Source organism: Panthera onca, chromosome B3, assembly GCF_046562875.1.
Source record: "Panthera onca isolate mPanOnc1 chromosome B3, mPanOnc1 haplotype 2, whole genome shotgun sequence".
Classification (NCBI taxonomy): Eukaryota; Metazoa; Chordata; class Mammalia; order Carnivora; family Felidae; genus Panthera; species Panthera onca.
The window spans coordinates 45,136,048-45,159,336 of record NC_138344.1 but is presented as its reverse complement, the minus strand read 5'-3'; the positions used below and the strand labels follow the sequence as shown (position 1 = coordinate 45,159,336).

The following is a 23,289-nucleotide window of genomic DNA, read 5'->3' as shown; positions in this document are numbered from 1 at the left end:
CTTATTAAGCAGCATCCCTGTGGTTTAACTTAAAACCCATAACGAGGGCAGCTCTCTATATTCATTTGAACCTCTGTGGAAAAGAATGAGTCAAAGTACAGTTTCTTTGAGTGGGGTTGTGTGTTTGAGTATGTCAAGGAGCTTCAGTGCTTGTTTTTAAACTTCACTCAGAGTTAGCTTTGTCGTTTGCCTGGACAGGTGTGACGCCAGCATAGCCAGACTCTCTGCAGAGCACAAAACGACTTATGAGGGGCTCCAGCACCTGAACAAAGAACAGCAAGCTGCCAAACTTATCTTGGAAACAAAAATCAAAGACGCAGAGGGGCAGGTATGGCCTACTTCAGGTAGCCTTTTAAAAGGAGGTAATTTGTTCTTAGCTAAGTAAGAATAACATGGTGATGAGAAACCAGCCGGGACGCCTAGCACATGCATATCTTTTCCTCACTTCTTCTTTCCCCCCGTTTCAGTGCAGTGGCCCTTCACGGGTACGGCAACCAAAGCGCCAAATTTTTTGGTAGAGTCCTAATTTTAAAGGTTCTTTTCCCTCATTCCTAAAACAATTAGTATATTCCAGAAATTCTAAATTATGGCTCCAAAACTACTTCGTGCATAGGTAAATGATCAGGCATTCTGTTATATGCCATGTCCCCATTTTTGGTTCAGGAAATAGTTACTGTCCTGGGACTCATGTTACGTGCTACCTCATCACATAGTCTTTGGTGGGAAAGGATTCAGACAAAGGTAGAGGTAGGCTGGCCGGTGAATTTTAGAGTACTCCACCTTGAAACACAGATCAGTTTTATAAAGCATAACTTTTGGCATTTCACCATTTGCTTTTTGGCCACTTAAAAGCTTCCCTTTGCCATCAAGGGGCCTGTCTTCTAGGATTTGCCCCACAGTATCTGCCCTACTTGCTGTTCTTCATGCAAAGAGGGACCATTCCAGTAAAAACGGGCACCTGGTCAATTTGCTGGAGTAAAAATACTTGTGTTCAAAATACGTTCAGTAAAGATCTAAATCTGCTTATGTGAAGGACACAGATATTCTAAAGCCACCAAAAAACCCCCACAATAAAACAAAATTCCAATAGTTTTTTTTTTCGGTAATTCCAACAGAATTACCACAACAGAAAATAAATGCTCAGCAGATACTAAGCTTCTTGGTGGCCGAGCCAAGTCGGATGCATATAGAAATCTATAGAAGGAGACATACTTTTTTTTGTTCTGGATCTAATAAATACTTGTCCCATGAATCTGTGAGTGAGGAATATCGAACACCGTAATTCCTGAAGAAACTAAAGACATTTCATATAGGACGAGTTTCTATTAACTTTTAGTAGAAAGACCAGGGAAAGGGGTGGGTGGTGGGAACAAGGAGTAGGAGGGATGGAATTTACAAATTATATTTTCTGGTGACTTGACTTGATACGGAGGTAAATCTGGGACCTCAAAGGATTTTGCAAGTGATAAGAATTCCATTCTCTATGTCTAGCAGCCACATTAATGGTAGAAATCCCAAAGTAAACATAACTGTATTTTGTGCCAGCAGGTGGAAGTAGTGGTCCTGGGCAGAAACTAGGCTTGCTCATCAGAGAACTATAAAGTTAAGTACTCAGAGCGTCATGGATTTTGGCATCACTCCTGGTCTTGATTTCTGATGAGTGTGTATGATAGAAAATGGAAGTGGAAAGATGAAGTGAACTGCTAAAAGAATATATTAAATTATATTGAATCTTAATGTCATCGACTAGAATATAGCTTACCAGATGTTATCTGAAACTACCTCTAAAGATCATATGTGATATTACAAGCAAGGTTTCTTTCCCAGATTTCTCAGCTTTTGAACAGAGTGGACTTGTCGATATCAGAGCAAAGCACCAAACTGAAGATGTCCCACAGAGACAGTAACCACCAGCTGCAGCTTTTGGATACGAAGTAAGTAGTCAGCTTATAAACATTTTTTTTGGTTCGAGTTCTTGATAACCCTATTCACTAGGACAGTTTTTTTCCTTTTCATTTTTATTTATCACATAAAACAAACTGAAAACAATAATGGAAGTTAAGAGGAAAAGTTTCCTTGTAGCATGTTGCCACTTTACATTCCTTCTTATGGTTTTTAGTAGTTGGATAATTATCTATTCATCCAGTAGATATATAGTGAGCACTGGCCTAGTTGCTAAGGATCCAGAAATAAAGAAAAACAGACTCTGTTCCTATCCTTGTGGAGTTTATAGTCTAAGGAGTTGATGAGCATTAATCAAATAGTGACTTGAGTGAGTGTATGCCTTATTATTACTAATGGTTGCAATTGCTTTGAAGAAAAGGTGCATGGTTGTGGTAGGCTGAATGATGGTCCCCCAAAGATCACCATGGCCCAAGCCCTGTGAATATGTTACCTTATATGGCAAAAAGGGACTTTGCAGATGTGATTAAGGATTTTAAGATGGGTAGGTTACCTTGGATTACCTCGTAGACCCCATGTAATCCCTAGAGTGTCTGTAAGAGGGAGACAGGAGGGTCAGAGTCATGAGAGAAGGTCACGTGATAATGGAAAAAGAGACTGGAGCCTCAGAGATGCACTCTAAGGATGAGGAAGGGGCCACAGACCATGAAATACAGGTGGCCACTAGAAGCTGAAAGAGGCAAAGCAATGATTCTCCTCTGAGAGCTTCCGGAAGGAACCACTTCTGCTCACACTTCAATTTTAGCGCAGTGAAACTGATTTTAGACCTCTGACCTCCAGAACTATGAAAGAATAAACGCATTGTTTTAAGCCATCAAGTCTGTGGCAATTTGTCACCACAGCCACAGGAAGCTAATACAACGAATGGTGCTATGAGGCCTGGTTGTGGGGCCTCCTTCCTGAGGAGGTGATGTTTGAAGTAAGAGCTGAAGAAGAAATGGGATTCACTAGGTGAAGAGTGAGGTAAGAACGTATAGGATGGAGGAGTGTGGCATACAAGAAGCTGCAAGATGGCGAGGGTGGCTGGAAGAGAGATGGAGGGGAAGTGAGGCCTGGGGAGGAGGCAAGCCGGCAGCAGGGCCTTGTAGACCATACGCGGGGTTGTTTTCTCTGGCTGTAGTGCAGTAAGGACAGCCACTGAAGGGCTTGAGGCAGATGGGGTGATAGAATAAGATTTATAGTTATTTTTAAATGGCCTTGGTGGCAATCAGAAAACAGTGGGGCACCACAGTAGCTCAGTTGGTTGAGTGTTGGACGTTGGCTCAGGTCACGATCATGAGGTTCAGGAGTTCAAGCCTCACATTGGGCTTTTTGCTGTCAGCGCAGAGCCGGCTTCTGATCCTCTGTCCCTCTGTCTCTCTGCCTGTCCCTTGCTCATGTGTTCCTTCCCCCCCCCCCCAAAATAACTAAAAACATTAAAAAAAGAAAGAAAAAAAAAGAAAGTGAATCAAAAGGGACCAAAGCGTGGGGCGCCTGGGTGGCTCAGTTGGTTAAGCGTCCGACTTCAGCTCAGATCATGATCTAGCGCTCAGTGAGCTTAAGCCCTGTGTCAGGCTCTGTGTGGACAGCTCAGAGCCTGGAGCCTGTTTCAGATTCTGTGTCTCCAGAGACTCTCTCTCTGCCCCTCCCCTACTCACACTGTGTCTCTCTCTCTCTCAAAAATAAATAAAGATTAAAAATTTTTTAAAAAGTGGGGGGCAAAGCAGAGATGGGAACATCATCAGGTGGGGGCATTGCTGCAGTAGTGTAGGTGGGAGAGGTGTGCACTAGGGTGATTGTAAACTAGTCAGCACCCTATGATGTGTTATACTTTCCCATTTTGTTATAGTAACACTTTGAACTGTACTTGCCCACAGTGAAACTCATCATCTGCCCTTCTACTCAGTCACAAAACCATACATCTTCTCCCATCATGAATCTTCATGAGCTTGGCATTTTCCTGCCTAAGCAGAGCCAGTCATCACTATATATGTTTGTGTGTGTGTGTGTGTGTGTGTGTGTGTGTGTGTGTGTGTGTGTGTTTATTTGACTTAATATATTGTTTAACAATGATTTTAGTGTGGAACTTTGTTAGAGACTTGTGGAGATTTTAAATTAATCATTCTCCTGGTTCTTATATCTTATCATCACCATATTTAATGTTGTGTCAAGGTTGTTGCTGAGTTAACAGGAATTCTCTTATGACAAGCATGTTTCTTTTTTCACTAATTGTCTGTATTATATAATCGTTGAGTTATGTCACCACTTCTCATAGATCTTACACGCTTGCCAAGTACAGAAAAATCTCTTCAATCCTCTTCCTTCCATCACAGAGGAAAAAATAAACATGTTGGTATTTTTTCCTATGTAAATTACTTCGTTAGGAGATATTACTAGTCAGCAGACACGAACATCTTTATTTTCCTTCCTACAGTTTCAAGTCTAGAAGTCTAGACACAAACGCTCTTCACAGAGGAGAGGGGACAAAGCCTGGGGCAGAAGGTCAGATTGATTACCCAAAGGGAAAACCCTGGTTGGGTGAACTAGGGAAAATGCCCTTTCCACAAAGAGAGCCTAAGGAAACTCACCTGTCTAAATCTTGGCTCTGGGTAGAGGGATAGAAGATATTCCTTGAAAATTCAGGACCATAATATAGCCTTTATTTATTTTACTTATTTATTTTCAGTAAGCTCTATACCCAACATGGAGCTTGAACCCATGACCCTGAGATCTACCAACTGAACCAGCCATGTGCCCCCACAATACAGCCTTCATATAAATTTAGAGCTAGAATTCACATTACCCAAGCAGCTTGAAGAAAACCACAGTGGACAGTTTAATCTTAGAATGATCCTGTTTTGGTGGTGGCTTAAGAAGCTGGAAGAAACAGATGTAAATACCCAGTCCTGAAGGCTTCCCAGATCTTCCCAGAACAGATCAAGTTCTAAGGAGCATGAATGTATAATCAAAAATTGTAAAACAATACAAACAAAAAAGTCACACATGTGGTAGAGTCAGGAGAAACAGAGAAAAGAGGAATTTGATGTCCAAATACTGCATATATAGGAATTATTGGATAAAATAAGTATACACGTACGTACATACATTTGTATGTGATGTATATGTATGTGTGAGTATACACACACACACACGCGCGCGCACACACATTTTGAAAGTATGACTAAGGAATGAGAGATTATTAAAAATGATCAGTCAGAATTGAAAACAACGAAATAGAACTTCTAGAAAATATAATAATCAAAAATAAAAGCTGTAACCTGTAGCCCTACCTGACTGGGGAGCCTGCATAGTGACCCCAGGTGACCTTGGAGCCCCCCTACATTACCTGGCTGTGGAGCCCAGCTTACAGCCTTGCTTAGCAAGTGGAGCCCAGACTGCTCCCACTTATTTGTTGAACACTGCCTGTAGCCTTGCTCAAGCAGAGAACCCAGCCAATAACCCCTCCCCCAAACAGAAGCCCAGACAATGATTCTGCCTGATCTCAAAACCCAGCCACCAGCTTCACCCAACTGTGAGGTATAGCAGCTGGCGCCACCTGACCAGGAAGCCTGGCCAGGAACCTCACTCAACAGTGTGGCACAACCAGCAGCTTGCCCAGTCCTGGAGCAAGCCTGAGGCCCTGTCTGATGATGAAGCCAGCTGAACTTGGAGGCTAGCCAGTAGTAACACTTGGCTGGGAAGCATAGCTTGGGGGTCCCACTTGATTGGGTGCAATTGTGGAGCCCAGCCTGCAGCCCTTAATCATGGAGTCCAAACAGCAGCGAACTGCCCAGCCAGCGAACACAGTCTGAGACCTCAGCCGGCCAGAGGTAATTGCCCAGTGCAGTTAGTGGCTCTGTTTGATCATGTAGTCTAGCCTAGCAGCCCCACTTGGCCAGGGCGCCCAGCCAGTGGCCCTGCTTGAATGCAGAGCCCAGCTTGTAGGCCCATCTGACTGGGGAGCCCAGGCAGCTGTTCCTCCCATCCCCTGACCTCAGAGCATAGGCAGAAGCCCTGCCCAACTAGAAACCTAACAGACATGTACAGAACTTTCCATCCAACAGTAGCAGAATACAAATTTCTCTTAAGTGCAAACAGAGTATTCTCCAGGATAGATCATATGTTAGGTTACAAAACAAGTCTTAATAAATTAAAGAAGATCAAAATCATATCAAGTACCTTTTCTGACCACAATAGCATGAAACTAGAAATCAATAATAGGAGGAAAATTGGAAAATTCACAACTATATGGAAATTCCTGAACAAATCCCACACATTCCTGAACAACAGATGGGCCAACGAAGATCAAAAGGGAAATTTAGAAAATCTTTAAATAAATGAAAATGGAAACACAAAGTATCAAAACTTATGGAATGCAGCCAAAGCAGTTTTATGAGGAAAGTTTACAATACTAAATGCCTACATTAAGAAAACAGAAAGATCTTGAATAAACAATCTAACTTTGTATCTCAAGGAATATTATAAGAGATATCTTGAAAGATATGTTCTTTCTTTTAGAAAAAGAAGAACAGACAAAGCATAAAGACAGCAGAAGGAAGGAAATAATAAAGATTGGACCAAAAATAAATAGAATCTAGAAAACAATAGAAAAACAACAACGGGAGGGGCATCTGGGTGGCACAGTAGGTTAAGTGTCTGTCTCTTGATTTCGGCTCAGGTCATGATCTCACAGTTTGTGAGTTCAAGCCCTGCATTGGGCTCTGCACTGATGGTGCAGAACCTGCTTGGGATTCTGTCTCCCTCTCTCTGCCCCTCCCTAGTTTGTGCGTGCTGTCTCTCTCAAAATAAATAAATAAACTTTTAAAAATGTTTAATAAAAAGAAAGAAAAACAATGGGAAAAATTAATGAAACTAATTGTTGGGGATTTTTTGAAAGATAAACCACATTGACAAAACTTTAGGTAGACTAACCAAGAAAAAAAAGAAAGAACACTCAAATAAATAAAATTATAAATGAAATAGGAGTCATTATAACTGGTACCACAGAAATACAAAGAATCATAAAAGATTATTATAAACCATTAAATGCCAACAAATTCAATCACCCCCACCCCAAACCCCATTCTCAAACCCCTCCAAAGATTAAAGAGGAGGGAACACTTCCAAAATCATTTTATGAATCCAGCATCACCCAGATACCAAGGACAGGCCAACATCCCTGATAAACATAGATGTAAAAATTCTTAACAAAATGGTAGCAAACCAAATGCAACAGCAAGTTTAAAGGATCATACACCATGAGGGAATGGGATTTATCCCTGGGATGCAGGGATGGTTCAATATATGTAAATTAACAAATGTGATACACCACATTAACAGAATGAAGGATAAAAAAATCATATGATTATCTCAGTATGGAAAAAAGCATTTGACAAAATTTGATACCTTTTTCTTGATACGGACTCAACAAATTGGGTATAAAATGTATCTCAACATAATAAAAGTCATATATGACAAACCCACAGCTAACATCTACTCAGCAGTAAAAAGCTGAAAGTTTCTCCTCTAAAATCAGGAACAAGGTGGGGGTGTTTACTCTCCCCACTTCTATTCAACACAGTGTTGGAGGTCCTGGCCAGGGCACTTAGGCAAGAAGAAGGAATAAAAGCACTCCAAATCAGAAAAAAAGAAGTAAATCTATTCCTCTTTGCAGATGGTATGATCTTATATGGAGAAACTCTAAAGACTACATCAGAATACTGCTAGAGTAAGTGAATGCATTAAGCTGCAGCCTCTGTGGTCAGTCTTCCTGGTCAGGCAGGGCTGTAGGCTGAGCTCCACAGCTGGGAGGGGCTGCTGGCTTGCGTTTCCTGCCCAGGAAGCTTTTTTAATAGTGGCAAGACCCGGGCAGTTGTGATCCATTGCCCGACCTGGTCATATGGCCATACCTAGCTGCGAGAGAGGCTGGGAAATGTAGTCTCTGGCCAGGCAGCCATGTACCCAGTTCACATTTGAGGATTTCTTTCTTTCTTTTTTTTTAAATAATTTTTTATTATTTTATTTTATTTTATTTGAGAGAGAGAATGAGCAGGGGAGAGGGACAGTGGGGGTGGGGGGGGACAGGGAGAGAGAGAGAGAGAGAGAGAGAGAGAGAGAGAATGAACCTCAAGCAGGCTCCATGCTCAGCACGGAGCATGACATGGGGCTTGATACCACGACTCTGGGATCATGACTTGAGCTGAAATCAAGAGCCAAATGCTCAACTGATTGAGCCACCCAGGTGCGCCTCTTTGAGGATTTCTTAATAGGAAAGAAGAGGAAAACATGTAGCAGATGATTTAGGGTCTTCTACCACAGTGTCCATTTTATTATTACTATTATTTAAGTCATATGTTCTCTTCTGCTTTTATTCTATTTCATAATAAAACTAATACAAAAGTAATGAGATAGCAAGTGTGGAGTGAATTTTAATGTATTTGGAAAGGACAAGGACTGGAGGAATGGAGGTTAGGGTTTTTTTCTGTCGGTTTTCTTTTAGGAAATATCTGTATCCGGCAAGAGCAATTTGGAGAACATTTGAGAGAAGGGGCGCCAGGCTCCAGTCCTGGGAGATAACAGGGAGAGGGAGGAAGAGCCCAGGAAAAGAGAGGAGACTGGAAGGGTGCCAACATACTGTGTCCTCTGAGCCAGGAGCACTGGGGGCCTTATGAAGGCAAAGATGAGCACCGGGCGTGGCTGTGTGTCACTGTGTGACACCTCAACACCCACACCATCCGCCCTACACCAGTAGGAAGTGTTAGCAGGTGCTTATCTGTTGTGTCATCCTTCCTGGCACCCCATCCCCAATTTAGTGCTAAGGACAATTCTAAGGGAAGGTAAGCTTGTAATTCCGAGGGAGCCGAGGTTAATGCTGACATATTTGTGAGAAATTTGATAGCCAGAGACTGAGGTTATATGATGTAATTCAAAAATTTTTTTACATCTAACTTACTAACTTTCTTATTTTAGATTTAAAGGTACGATTGAGGAGCTCAGTAATGAGATTTTATCTGCACGGAATTGGTTGCAACAGGAACAAGAACGGATAGAAAAAGAACTTTTACAGAAAATCGATCAGCTTTCCTTGGTTGTTAAGGAAAACAGTGTAGGTATTGGTGTTTAGCACAATATAGTGAAGTTATTCAGTGGGGGCCTGCAATGTTTATGAATAATCCCTTGCAACTTAATATTGACTTACGTAGCACCACATTAAGTTGTTCAGTTGTTTCTTGCCTTAGAATCCTTTCTTTGTACTCCTTATAAAGAGAGCACTTGGACTTGTTTTGGTTAATAAAGGCTAAATAGAAAATTTTAGTACTTTCAGCTAAGATGAATTTAAGTCAAGGCCTTAGTGAACCAAATTGTCCACCTGCATTTCTAAATAAAACTAACAGCTACGAACTTCATCCTATTTGGTTTAATTTCGTCTTCTGGAAAACACGACGTTGGCCAGGTTTCTCCCACTAGGCCCCGCCATCACACTACAACCACAGTATGCACACTCACGGTGCAACATGTCAACAAAATCTACCGTTTTCTTCTCCATTTTCCTTCTCTTTTTAGCCCATTCTCCCATAGAACTAAGGTTTGCAGAACTGCTCCATAAAACCATCAAGAAAGCCTTGCACGTAGAGTCTTCAAAGTCAGTAGGCTCTGAAACTGGTATTTGGCAGGCAAATCTTTTTGTGTTTTGGTCGTTTAGCCTGACCCTCTTCCTCTCCCTTCTCTTCTCTTGCACTGCTTCCTCCTATTGGACTTTGATGGAGCAGAAGCATCCGGTGCACTCTGCATCTCTGACTCTGCTGGCTCTCAGTGTTGATCTGCTGAATTGCAGACCACATTGTATAACATCAAGAGAGCTAGGTTCATGCAATAGCCAACTGAAAGCTCAGTGTTTGTAGTCTTGGCCTCCAAGGCTCACCTGCAGATTCAGGTTCCCATAAAAACCAAGCACGCTGGAAAGAAAAGGAAAGACAATATTTAATATATCAAATACTTCTTTAAGTGTTCTCCCATATATTATCAGATCTACTGATTGATTTGCTTAATTTCATACTACTACATTTGTAGGCTTCTGTGTCTTTGGATCACTGTTTATTTTTACACATGGATTGGTTAATAACTAATAGCAAACCTCAGGATAACGGTGGCTTTGATAGATGGCATCTTATTTCTCTTTCACATAAAAGATGTCTGGGTGTAGGGAGTGCAGCGCTGATGTGGTAGCTAATCAGTCCTCAGCAGCCTAGGATTCTTCTGGCTTACCTCTGCCAATTCTAGAGAGTGACCCTTGTTCTCATAGTTCAAGATGATGGCTAGTGCTCAAGCCGTTACGTCTGAATTGCAGGAACAGAAGGAAAAAGGAAGGGGTGAGGCCATGTCTCAGCTGCCTTTTAGCTTTTCCTAGAAGCTGCCACATACATCTTGTTGGCCAGAACTTAATCTTATGGCTGCACTAAACTCAGGGGACTATATAAAATGTAGCCTTAATTCTGGGTGAGCTTACACCATGCTGAAAATTGGGGGTCTGTTAAGGAAACAGGGGAGAATGGATGTTTGAGTGAGCAACAAGCCACCTTTGCGATTCTGTTCCCTGCAGATTGTTGTTAAATGATACTAGGACTGATGCGAGTGCAGTACAGACTTTCCTTTTGGAGTAATCAGGTGCAATTCTTATCACGGATCTCAGGGAGCCAGTGAAAGGGACATGGAGAAGAAGCTGAGCCAGATGTCAGCCAGACTTGACAAAATAGAAGAGAGTCAGAAGAAGAATATGGAGGTGCAGAGAACAAAACAGGAAGAGGAGAAGGTTCATGGGCGCATCAGCAAGCTGGAGTTACAGATGAATGAGGACATGAAGGAAATGAAGGCAGAAGTTGACGCTGGTAGGCCAAAAAGAAAACAGCTCTCATGGTTTATTTTCACTATGATCTGAAAACCAGCTAATGCAACTACTGTGACCCCGGCTGATGGTAATAACGGTAAAATGTCCTTAGGTGATTTTCTGAGTAGCTGTGCTGTAGTGAACTAAAATGTTGTGTCACTTCCAAGTACATGGAAAGCCACCATGATGGACAGGCAAACCAACCAAAATTGCTCAGCCTGCAAATGTGCATTTTCTTTTCTTTCTTTCTTTCTTTCTTTCTTTCTTTCTTTCTTTCTTTCTTTCTTTCTTTTTTTAATATTTATTCATTTTTGAGAGACACAGAGAGACGAGACAGAATGTGAGCAGGGGAGGGGCAGAGAGAGAGGGAGACACAGAATCTGAAGCAGGCTCCAGGCTCCGAGCTGTCAGCACGGAGCCTGACGCGCAGCTCAAAATCAAGGACCGTGAGATCATGACCTGACCTGAAGTCAGACGCTTAACCGACTGAGCCACCCAGGCGTCCCTTGTGTGCGTTTTCTTTAATGCCATCTGAGGGCTCTTTTCTGTTTATAGCCACTGTCGGTGTGTCTCAGAAATAAACACATATCTTTGCGGGACTTTTGAAGGCTTCTTTTATTACTGCTGGCAGTATGCTACCACAGCAGTGAATGATTTTCTTCTGCTCACAAGTCAACAGGGCCCATTAATTCACACTTGTTCGGAAGAAACTGTTAAAGCTATATTCCATGTCTGAAGTATTATTGCATATAAAGGAGGGGCTAGACTTAGTTACTCTGTGAATTCAGGAATACAGACCTGGAACCAGTAAGTGAATTGGAAGTTACCTGAAGACAGATTTTAACTTAACACAGGGCAGAAATATCCTCAGGTAATGGGTTCTTTTTAAAAAAAGACACTGGTGGCTTGTGAGCCTGAGGGTTCTTTGCTGTTGAAAGTATTCAAGTGGAAGCTGGTTGGGTGTGGTTGGGAAAAAGAAGACAGTCTTACAATGCGATGAGGGGGACTACATTATCTCCCAGCTGCCTCCAATTCCATGATTCCATAATTTTCCCCTGCGGAATCGTTCTACTTTGGCCACATGGGAATAAAAGTAGTTATCCCAAGAATAGTTTTGTTGTTACCACCAGAAGTTTTATCATTTTTTTTAAGTAGAAATCACAAATAAATTTATGAATTCAAGAACTTGTGAAGATAACAATGAATTTTCTTTCTTTTGTCTTTGGGGCTATTAGAATATGGTATTTGAATATTTCATCAGTGATTTTTTTATATTTATTTATTTATTTTAAGAGTGAGAGAAAGCATGAGTGCAGGAGGGGCAAAGAGAGAGGGAAAGAGGGAGACTCTCAAGCAGGCTCTGTGCTGTCAGCGCAGAGCCCGACATGGGGCTCAAACTCACGAACTGTGAGATCATGACCTGAGCCGAAACCAAGAGTCAGATGCTTAACCAGCTGAGCCACCCAGGCGCCCCTCATCAGTGTTTACCTTTGCATCATTCTCTGGGTGGGTTTGTTATTATATATTCAACATGCCTCTGAGGTTAAGATTTAGTAACTACTACTAAGAAAGGCATATGAGCTTTTTAAAAATAAAAATAATTTACTTTTTCTTATTCTAAAAACAATATGTTTCTTAATGGAAAATAAGAAAGTGCAAAATATTTTTTTAAATACTCATAACTTCTCTCACTCAGCTGTCATCTTTATATAAATCTTTCTATACATATGTGATATATATATGTGCTTTTTCAAATGGAAGCTCATGCTGATTTGTAACCTACTCTTTCATATGTTGTATCTTTCTAATAAGAACATTTTTAAAATAAGTAATATTTATTCCTTATATGACATTAATTGTAATATAGAGAAAATTTTTTGAGAAAATTCTAAATTTACTAATGAAAACAGGAGCTGTTAAACATTTATCTTAAAAACCCACATAAATATAGAATAATATGAAATGTGTTTTTGATGGAGAATTTTTTTCTTTTTTTTGCTTTTTCTTTTGAAATTATTTCAAATTTAGAAAAACAGTAAGAGTAGCCCAAAAACTCTATATAACCAGTTGTTAACATTTTGCAAATTTGCTTAATCTTATTGTGTGATATGAGTGTGTGTGTGTGTGTGTGTGTGTGTAAAAATATAATTTTTTTCCCTAAATAATTTGGGAGTAAGTTGCAGAAGTCATGATGCCTTTTTGCTCCTGTATTATTTCATTCTATATATCCTAAGAACAAGGACATTCTCTTAAATAACTATAATATAGTGTAATATGTTGTAGATTTTTTCAATATTCAATTTTCAACTTTAACCATTGTTTCCTTTATAGAAGACCTTCCCTGGTCTAAGTTCTATTCCAGAATCATACAGCATAGTTAGTTATCATTTTTCTGTATTTACTGTCTTGAAGTGGATCAGTTTCTCAGTGATGTTGACATCATTAAAGAATACAGGCCAGTATTTTGTGGAATGTCAGTTTGAGTCTGTTTGCTTCCTCTTAATTAGATTCAGGTTGTGCATTTTATTATTTATTTATTTATGTATGTATGTGCATTTTAAAAAATGTTTATTTTTTTATTTTGAGAGAGTGCGTGTGCACATGCACGCAAGTGGGAAAACGGCAGAGAGAGAGGGAGAGAATCCCAAGCTCAACCCCATGAACCATTAGATCATGACCTGAGCTGAAATCGGTAGTTGGATAGTTAACCATCTGAGCCACCAAGGTGCCCCTCAGGTTGTGCCTTTTGGACAGATGATGCCACAGAAGCGGTGTGTCCTTCACTTCTCAGGGAACCTTATCAGGGGTACCTGGTGTTGGTTTCTCCCGGCATTGGTGACATTAGCTTTGATCCCTTGGTTATAATGGTATCTGCCAGATTTCTCCACTATAATAGTTCCTTTCCCCCTTTGTAATTAAAAAGTAACCTGTAAGGGAGCGCCTGGGTGGCTCAGTCGGTTAAGCGTCCGACTTCAGCTCAGGTCACGATCTCGCGGTCCATGAGTTCGAGCCCCGCGTCGGGCTCTGGGCTGATGGCTCAGAGCCTGGAGCCTGTTTCTGATTCTGTGTCTCCCTCTCTCTCTGCCCCTCCCCCATTCATGCTCTGTCTCTCTCTGTCCCAAAAATAAATAAACGTTAAAAAAAAATTAAAAAAATAAAAATAAAAAAAAAAGTAACCTGTAGGGAGATGCTCCCAAGCTATGTAACTGTCTTGTTTCCTATCAAACGTTTACTTCATTAGTTTTAGCATCTGTTGATAGCTTTTGCCCAAATCAACTATTACTATATGTTGTAGAACTTGACACACATTGTTTTTTAATATTAACTCTTGTGAAATTTACCTCTTCTTAAAGGGTTTACAGCCATCTATGAAAGTATAGGATCCCTCAGGCAAGTTCTTGAAGCCAAGATGAAGTTGGACAAGGACCAGCTGCAGAAGCAAATCCAACAGATGCAGAAGCCAGAAGGTCCCATGTGAAGGGGGCTGGGACAAGGACCTCAAACGTGGTTTTGCTCGTGGGGCTAGAGCTAGATACCTGTGTAGCCAGGCTGTCACTGCATTCGGGATTGTTCTATTCATGGTGTGCATGTGCCAAGAAATGTATTTTCATGGGTCTAAACGTTTACCTTGAATCTCAAAAACACTTTTCTTAAAAGTATGAAATACAACTTTTACCACTTTATTCCACTTCTCTAAATTCAATGGAATATCCTCCCTGCCCCTGGATTTTGAAAGGCTTTTATCCCCTTCATTTTATGAATGAAAATACTTAACTTTCCTTAATGCTTGATGCTCTAGCCAAGACTTTACTATTTTCAAAAATGTCATGGTGATTTTTTTAAAATTAAGAAACTAATGAATTATCACAGGAATGTTTCTCCTTACCCTAAATTAAGAGAATGTCCTGGTAGATTAGAATTCAACCTTTTAGTCCATATTTGGATTTTATGATTGTTATCTGTGCATTTCTTATAAGGTTATCTTCTTGTAAATCTTCTGTCTTTTGTAGAGACAAGGGATTTAACATTTGGAAACCCCCTTCATCATTTACATGATGAAAAAAGCTTAAAAATTGATAACTGCCATATACATTGCAGATTAAAATGGAAACTTAAGACAATTATCTAGATAATGCAAGGCACAATATCTACAGTGACCACCTAATTAAGCCAGGTTTTAATATTGAAAACTTTTTTCAGTTATCCACAGCCTGTATAGTGATAGCCATATATTTAATAATGGAATGGTGGTTGATAGTCTGTTTATTGCACAATTAATCGTTTGTTAATCATAATAGGATGTGAGAATTTTTCAGGCTTTATGATCTCCTCTCTAAATGTTTCCAAAATTGGCACAAAGTGCTAAGGTTTATATACACTTATTGTAACTGTATTCTTGTGCCTTGGTTTTACCACGTCAATGCACTGTATCCTATAAAAGTTTTACAGACAAAATAGAAGGCATGATAATACATCAGAATTATGATGTAAAAATGGGATCCTATGTAATTTTTAAATGTTCTGAAAATTTTATCACTGTTAAGACATTAGTCATTCAGTATTATTAATGGAATAGAAATTCATACTTTTGTATGGACAGAGAATCAAATTGATATTGCATTTATAACACTGTCAAGAACCTTTCATTTTGAGCAGCTTTGTAGAGGATGGGTGTTTTATCTTCAATCTCCATATTTGACTAGTCATTGAAAATTGGTGCCAGTGAAGTTGTTGACCCGTGGATGTAAAACCTGATGGTGAGACACACACTGTCCTAAACTGTGAGGGTGCCCAGGAAAAGGAAGACCATTCTTGAAAATTTAAAAAAAAAAAATTGTGTTTTGTTGTTTGCCAAGGACTCAGGAAAATTAAAGCATTTTCTATTTTTAGGATAACTCATAAATGAATTATATAACTGGCTATTACTGTTTACCCATATAAAATATGCTGCTACACTACACAGTATTTTACCTTCTTTGGCTTGACAAAAAAATGTTTTTTTAATTGGACCTGAGGAATCATCTAAGGAATGTGTCATCCAACACGTATTTCCTTATTTTGTCACAAATCTTTGCATCTCTCTCTATAGGAAGACTATTTCCACTTGACAATGAAAAAAAAAAAGGTTAGTGCTCATTTGCAACCAGAAAGTGAATTTCTTTCTGCGATAGAATAACCATATTTAGTACAGTTTCCCCTGTTTACGCACAAGCCACAGCACAGAGAGTCACGTGTCCTCCAGTGTCTCTCTCCTCTGCGGTCTCTGAGGAGGAAGAGTCAGCACATGTGACACTTGGGAAGAGGGACGGGGGGCCAGCTGGACTCGGGTTGTGGGGTGACGTGAGCAGGCGACGGTTGGATGTCCGCTGGAATTGCTTGGGTGCTCCTGATGCTGCCAAGCTCAGGCCATGAGCTCCAGCAGGGTCCCCCACCCTGGCCACATGTTGGAATCACCCGTGGAGTTCAAAAAGCTATTGATGCCTGGGCTGCCCCCCGAGACCAATTAAGCCAGAACCTCTGGGACGAGGGAGGCAGACATCAGTAAGGTGTCAAAGGCCCCCGGGTGATTCAAAGGCCGCTGAGGTTGTAAGCCACTGAACTACAGTGTGCTCTTATGACCAAAGTTTAAATGAGGATCAGCTTCCGTGTTCTTTCCTTTACCAGAAATTTGCAATAAAAAGAATAAAATTTCCAAATAAATGTGGTGTATGATTTTTAAACTTAAAAGTTTTTTTTAGAGTGAGGCAACCTACTGGGAACTGGAAAGTCACGGGGAGCTGCTCCGTCTGTGGGTCTTCAAGGCTGGAGTAATGCCAGCTGGCAGTTCCTACTGTGCATGTGTGCCTGTGCCGTGAACTTGGTGTGTGTTCACTCAGTTCATTATGGTGATGAGTTAAGGACTACTCACTTCCCCATTTTACAGATGAGAAAAATGGGTCACCTAAAGGTTGGGCAACTTGCCCCAAGTCCTGCAGCTGGTAAGTGGGATCCTCGATTTAAACCAGGCAGCCTCCTTCCACTCTCTGGGCACCTAACAAGTATACCACTGTCCCATCTCTAAAGATACAGTCTTGCTTCCCACATAGCTGACTTGCCAGCCCACCGACAGCAGCCCCATCTCTACATGACCTTACAGCTCCACCATCCAAGGCCCTTTGCTCTTTAATGCCCTAGTTCCAAGCACCTGAGAGAGGCACCTTACTAGCTTCACTTGGGTCCACTGGCTTCCTCTGGTTTATCAGTGGAAGCAACAGAGGCGGGGCCATTTGGTGCCATAGGACGGTAGGGTCCCAGACACTTCGTCCCCTGTGCTTGGGCCGTCCTAGGCAGTGGACTGTGGTTCTCTGCATTGGGAGATGAGTTATGTTGGGTGGCTGCTGAACAGAAAAACGATTCCCTTTAAACTGTGGTTATCCCACTCAGCTTTCAGCCTGGAAAAAAAAAACCCACAAACCACTCATGACATCCTGGAAACTCAATGATAACTATATGGGGTTCTGTCACTGCCCTCTTCTCGCTGTGTGACCTTGGGCAGTTCGCTTCACCTTTCTGAATCTCAGTTTTCTCATCTGCAGAGTGGAGATTATAATTATATAAAAGAAGTGGCTCACTTATAATTTTTGAAATGCTGAAATAGTTCATGCAAAATTGGGTATTAAGTGGTGAAATATGGGATATGGGCAGGGAGATGGTGGTGGTGGGACATAGCAGGTAAATAGAGGGTCCATGTTTTGGTTGAGAGCATCCCATTACCTGCTGGGATCATTTATGGGAAATGACTCTAACCTCCAAAGATAAGTGATATCCCCGCCTGAAACACAGAAGAGCAGCTTGGATGCAGAGATAAGTAGACAGGACCAGACTGGGTCAGTCCCTGAATCTGGGGAAGCGCTGGGCAGAACCACAGGCTAGTTAGTCTCATCCTTGGGGCAGGCGTGACTTCTCCAGGACTCAGCCTGGGAGGAGCCACATCCACTGAGGGGCCAGTGTTGAGAGGGCTGGGAAGGTGGGGTAAGACCCAGAAGGTGGCAGCAACTCAAGTGTACATTGATGAATGAATAAGCAAATGTGGTATATACCTACAATGGAATACTATGCAGCCATAACAAGAAATTCTGACACATTAACAGCATGGATGAATCTTGAGGAGGTTTTGTTGAGTGAAATAAGCAAGTCACAAAAGGACAAACCTTGTAGATTTCCACTTGGATGAGGTACATAGAAGAGTCCAATTCATAGAAACAGAGTAGCCTGATAGCTGCCAGGGGCTCAGGGGTGGGGTGGGGAATGGGAAGCCAGTACCAAATGGGTCCAGAGTTTGAGTTGGAGAAAATGAAAAACTTCTCAGATGGATACTGGTGATGGTTGCAATCAATGTGAATGTACTCAATGACACAGAACTGTAGATTTAAAAATGGTTAAATTACTAAAATGTACACATATCTTATCACAACAAAAAATAGGAAGTGGATTCCTTAGCCCTCCAGTTGAGCCTTCAGGTGAGACTGCAGCCCTGGCAGCTTTAATGCAACCTCATGAGAGATGTTAAACCAGAGGTTACCCAGCTAAGCCATGTCCACACGTCTGACCCACAGATGCCGCGAGATGATAAATTTTTGTTGTTTTAAATTGCTATGTTTTGGGTTAATTTGTTATATGCAGCCATAGATCACTGATGCACTGGCACTGTGTAATCTTGACAGAGCTATTTTGTGGAATTGCTCATTGCTTGTGCTACAAATTACATGTTTACATATATAATCTCATACACTTTCTGAGCAAGACATGATCTTTAAAAACTTATACTGAATGGCATATATACTTTATCCCATTTAATCTTTGTATTACCCTACTTGGTGTGTACTATTATTTCCATTTTGTGGATGGAGCAGAGAGAGAGGTTAAATATTGACTAATATTGCAGTTGACTCTTGACCAACACAGATTTGAACTACGCAATCCACTTACATGTGGATTTTTTAATACAGTACAGTACTGTAAATGTATTTTCTCTTCTTTATGGTTTTCTTAATAAAATTTTTTTTCTAGCACACTTTGTTGTAAGAATACAGTATATAATACATATAACTTGCAAAATATGTGTTACTTGACTATGTTATCGGTAAGGCTTCTGTCAACAGTAGGCTATTCGTAGTTAAGTTTTGGGGGAGTCAAAAGTTATACGCAGACTTCTGACTGTGTAGAGGAGGTGGGGGAGGGTTGTCAATGTCCCTAATCCCCTACATTGTTCAAGGGTCAACTGTATATAGAAGTTGAAAATGAAACAAAGGACATAGAACTAATTGATGGAGGAGCAGGGATTTCAATCCATACCTGTCTTCTAAGTCTAGGCTGCCATTTTGCTTCAAGAAAGCCCATACCTACATATAAGGTGATTTGTTCAATATCTAACAATTGTTTGGAATGAGAATATTGTCTAGCTTGGTGGCTCTCAAAGTATCCCCAGACCAGAAGCATCAGCCTCACCTGGGCACTGTTAGAAATGTAAGCTCTCAGCTCCATCCCAGACCTCCTGAATCAGGAACTCTGAGATGGGCTCAGCAACCTGCTTTAACAAGTCCTGCTAATGATTGTAATGCAAGTTAAATTTGAGACTCGCTGATATAGAACTGTGCTGTAATTCACTAGTCCTTAGCCCATTTAAATTTAAATATACATTAATCAGAATTAAATACATTTAACAATTTAGTTCCTTGGTTGCGCTGGCCACATTTCAAATGCTCAATAGCCACCTGTGGTGAGTGGTTGCGGTATTGTCCCATGCAAACGTAAAACATTTCTGTTATTGCAGAAAGTTCTATCAGACAGCCCTGGTCTAGAGTAGTAAGTTCCTTGCTCTTTCAACTGACCACTCTGTCCAAACTCTGTACCTTCATCTGTCAGCCTAGAATGGGATTTGGACCCAGAACTTTCCTTCTGTCTCATCTGTACAATTTTTTTTTTCAGTTTATTTATTTATTTTGAGAGAGAGAGAGAAGAGGGGAGGGGCAGAGAGACAGAGAGAGAGAGAGAATCCCAAGCAGAGAATCTGCACTGACAGCGCAGAGCCCAATGCAGGGTTCAGTCTCACCAACCACGAGATCATGACCTGAGCTGAAACCAAGAGTTTCGACACTAGCCCAACTGAGCCACCCAGGTGCCCCTCATCTCTACAATCTTATATCAGTTGTCCCTATTAGAGATCATTTCGCAGGTCTTTATTTATAAGGTTTTGTCCCACTTGCTGGTTCTGATCAGTAGATGCTACTGCTGGGGGTGTTGTATAGAGAAGGATGGGGAGGCTGGTACGAGACTCAAGGGGAAGAGCCAAAGTATGTCAGCCAAGGGGCGGGGCTGTGTAGTAGGTTTGTACCAGGACATTTAAGGCATGTGCCTGGCAAGGGGATGTCAGCCAGGGGACTGTTGAGTGATGCAGAGGCTCCCTAGGGAGAGGGACCCATCTCTCTAGGGGATTAGGGTGAGGTAGGGTGAGGCAAAGTGAGGCATTCACCTTGGAAAATTTAAATATATATATATTTTTAATTTTTTAACGTTTATTTAGTTTTGAGAGACAGAGACAGAGTGCAAACAGGGGAGGGACAGAGAGAGAGGAAGACACAGAATGTGAAGCAGGCTCCAGGCTCCGAGCTGTCAGCACAAAGCCCAATCGCAGGGCTTGAACCCACAAACTGTGAGATCATGACCTGAACTGAAGTCAGGCTCTTAACCAATTCAGCCACTCAGGCTCCCTTCACCTTGGAAAATTCCAAGGGACAGCAAAAACTTTAATCAAGATAATGTGTTAATGAGGACTTTAAGACACAGAACAGATGAACATAAGGGAAGGTAAGCAAAAATAATATAAAAACAGGGAGGGGAAAAACATAAGAGACTCTTAAATATGGAGAATAAACAGAGGGTTACTGGAGGGGTTGTGGGAGGGGGGATGGGCTAAATGGGTAAGGGGCATTAAGGAATCTACTCCAGAAATCAATGTTGCACTATATGCTAACTAATTTGGATGTAAATTAAAAAAAAAAAAATGATAATGTGTTAACACAGTATTTTTAAAGATCAAAATTAATGCCAAAAATGCACGATGAGCAACATTTCAAGCCTGAAAGACTAGATTCAACCACATTGCCCAGAACCATTTTGGAAATGAGGCAAAACAGAAAACTCTGCTCCCCTAAATACATGTTGCATGTAATTTTAAATTTTTGACATTTTGTTTATTGCGGACTTTGTTGTTGTTTATGTAGATTTTTAGAAACATTGTACTAACATTTATCTTGATGACAGGATTCTGGCTGCTCCTTACATTTACCATTTGAAGAGTGTGCCTCACTCACCTCACCCTAATCGCTGCCCTGCCTAGATGTCTGGAAAGTTGGAGCTAAATTCAGTGCTCAGTTACCATAATTAGCTTATCTCCTGCGTGTCTGATTGCTTTAGATAGTCTCTGGTCTGTTTTTTTTCCCTAATTGCCATGCTTTGTTTCATTTTCAGACCTGTGACTTAATTCTTCCTGGAACTAGGTTGGGCCACACATTAAGAAGAGATCTGACTCTTTTTTGAGACTCGAGGAAGAATGGCAGGGGAGTGGGGAATCTCTCCTACCACCGGGCCAGCCCTGGGGATTTGCTGTCCTTTGCTGCCCCTGTGTGGTCACTGGGAACTCTGAGGAAATCTGGTTCAGTAGTAAGAACCACAACCAAGGAGTGCCTCAGTGGGAAGGCCCTTGGAGATCACTGACCTCAATTCCCTCATTTTCTGGAACAGGAAACAGAGTGCCAGAGAAGTTAGAAGTGGGTTTGTAGGGGCGTAAGTAGTGTGCTAGTATGATAGGCTGTAACCATAATAGTGATTTAGTACCTACTCTGCACTGGCTGGGCCATGGCAGTGGATAAAATGGACCAAAATTTCTGCCTCCATGGAGTTTTAATTCTAGCATGAGGTAGAGGTGGGGAGAGAAAATAAGCAAACAAGGAAATACCAGTATGTCAGATGATCATAAGAGCTTTGGGGGAAGATACAGCGGGTCCTCAGGGAGGGGAGTGCCAGGAGGGGAGCTACACGTGGAAACAGGATGGCAGGGAAAGGCTTGCTGCGAAGCAAAGACCTGATGAAGATAAGAGGGAGCCAGGCAGTGGAAGAATTTCATACCCGGTGGAATAAGTTACCTACATCTTATTGCTAGCAGATAAAACTACGTATAATTCAAGCATTCAGTGTCCATCCAGTGGCTAACTCTTTGTTCTTCCAGGTACGGGTTAGTAGGGGCTTTCTGCTGCTATAACCTCTGAACATCTCACCGTCCCCTCTTGCCTTCTCATTTCCACACTTTGGGTGACCAATTCCCTGTATTAAATTTCCTGTTTGAAATACTTGGTGAGGGCTCTGCTTTCCTGAATGGCCCCAAGCAAGGAGAGCCAATGGTATCTGTGATTATCATGGTTTCTCCACACCTGTGCCTGGATCTGTGCGGCTCCTTGCAAGTTCCTGGCTTGGGCTCTCCGATAAACCAATACCACCTCGGGGCACCTGGGTGGCTCAGTCGGTTGAGCGTTCGACTTCGGCTCAGGTCACGATCTCGCGGTCCGTGAGTTCAAGCCCCGCATCAGGCTCTGTGCTGACTGCTCAGAGCCTGGAGCCTGCTTTGGATTCTGTGTCTCTCTCTGTCTCTCTCTGACCCTCCCCGTTCATGCTCTGTCTCTCTCTGTCTCAAAAATAAATAAACGGGGGCGCCTGGGTGGCTCAGTCGGTTGGGCGTCCGACTTCAGCTCAGGTCACGATCTCGCGGTCCGTGAGTTCAAGCCCCGCATCGGGCTCTGGGCTGATGGCTTAGAGCCTGGAGCCTGCTTTGGATTCTGTGTCTCCTCTCTCTCTGCCCCTCCCCCATTCATGCTCTGTCTCTCTCTGTCTCAAAAATAAATAAACATAAAATAAATAAATAAATAAATAAATAAACGTTAAAAAAAAAAAAAAAAACCAATACCACCTCTACTACTGGCTAACGTTTTTTGAGTGTGTGCTATCACCGATCCCCACATCTACCAAGAAGCACCAGGCTGAGCAGCCCCTTTGTCCTTGCCCCAGGCTCCTGCTAGTCCGTTAGCAACTCCCAGGCCCTCAGTTGGGCCCTCCAGAATCTGGCCAGGATACTAGTGGCTCAGGAAAACGTCCAGGAGTTCTAGCATCAATGTTAAGAACATCAACTAACCATTGCTGAGCACTTCTGTGGTGCTGGGGCCACGCTAAGAACTGTATATACTTTTTCTCATTTAATGCAACCCTCACCGTGACTTTAGGAGGTAGGTACTATCTTGGTTCCACTGTGCACACAAAGAAATGAGGCACAGAGAAATTAGGTAACTTTTCTGAGATCATGCAACTAGTAAGTATTGGAATCAGAATTCGAATCGGAATCTACCTGATTCCAGAATAGAGCTCCTAACCACTAC

The 23,289-nt window shown here is 41.7% G+C and overlaps 1 protein-coding gene across 2 annotated transcripts in view; it reads left to right on the top strand.

Moving 5' to 3' along the window:
• The window catches only part of FAM81A (family with sequence similarity 81 member A), a 74,776-nt gene extending 58,251 nt beyond the window's left edge, over nucleotides 1-16,525 (top strand). For both annotated transcript variants that reach the window (XM_060621067.3, XM_060621068.3), the window contains exons 5-9: nucleotides 199-328; nucleotides 1,828-1,934; nucleotides 8,911-9,046; nucleotides 10,631-10,826; nucleotides 14,179-16,525. In XM_060621067.3, the coding sequence (XP_060477050.1) occupies nucleotides 199-328; nucleotides 1,828-1,934; nucleotides 8,911-9,046; nucleotides 10,631-10,826; nucleotides 14,179-14,303 (694 nt within the window). In that variant the 3' untranslated portion in view covers nucleotides 14,304-16,525. The remainder of the gene's footprint in view (nucleotides 1-198; nucleotides 329-1,827; nucleotides 1,935-8,910; nucleotides 9,047-10,630; nucleotides 10,827-14,178) is intronic.
• The last annotated feature ends 6,764 nt before the right edge of the window (nucleotides 16,526-23,289 follow it).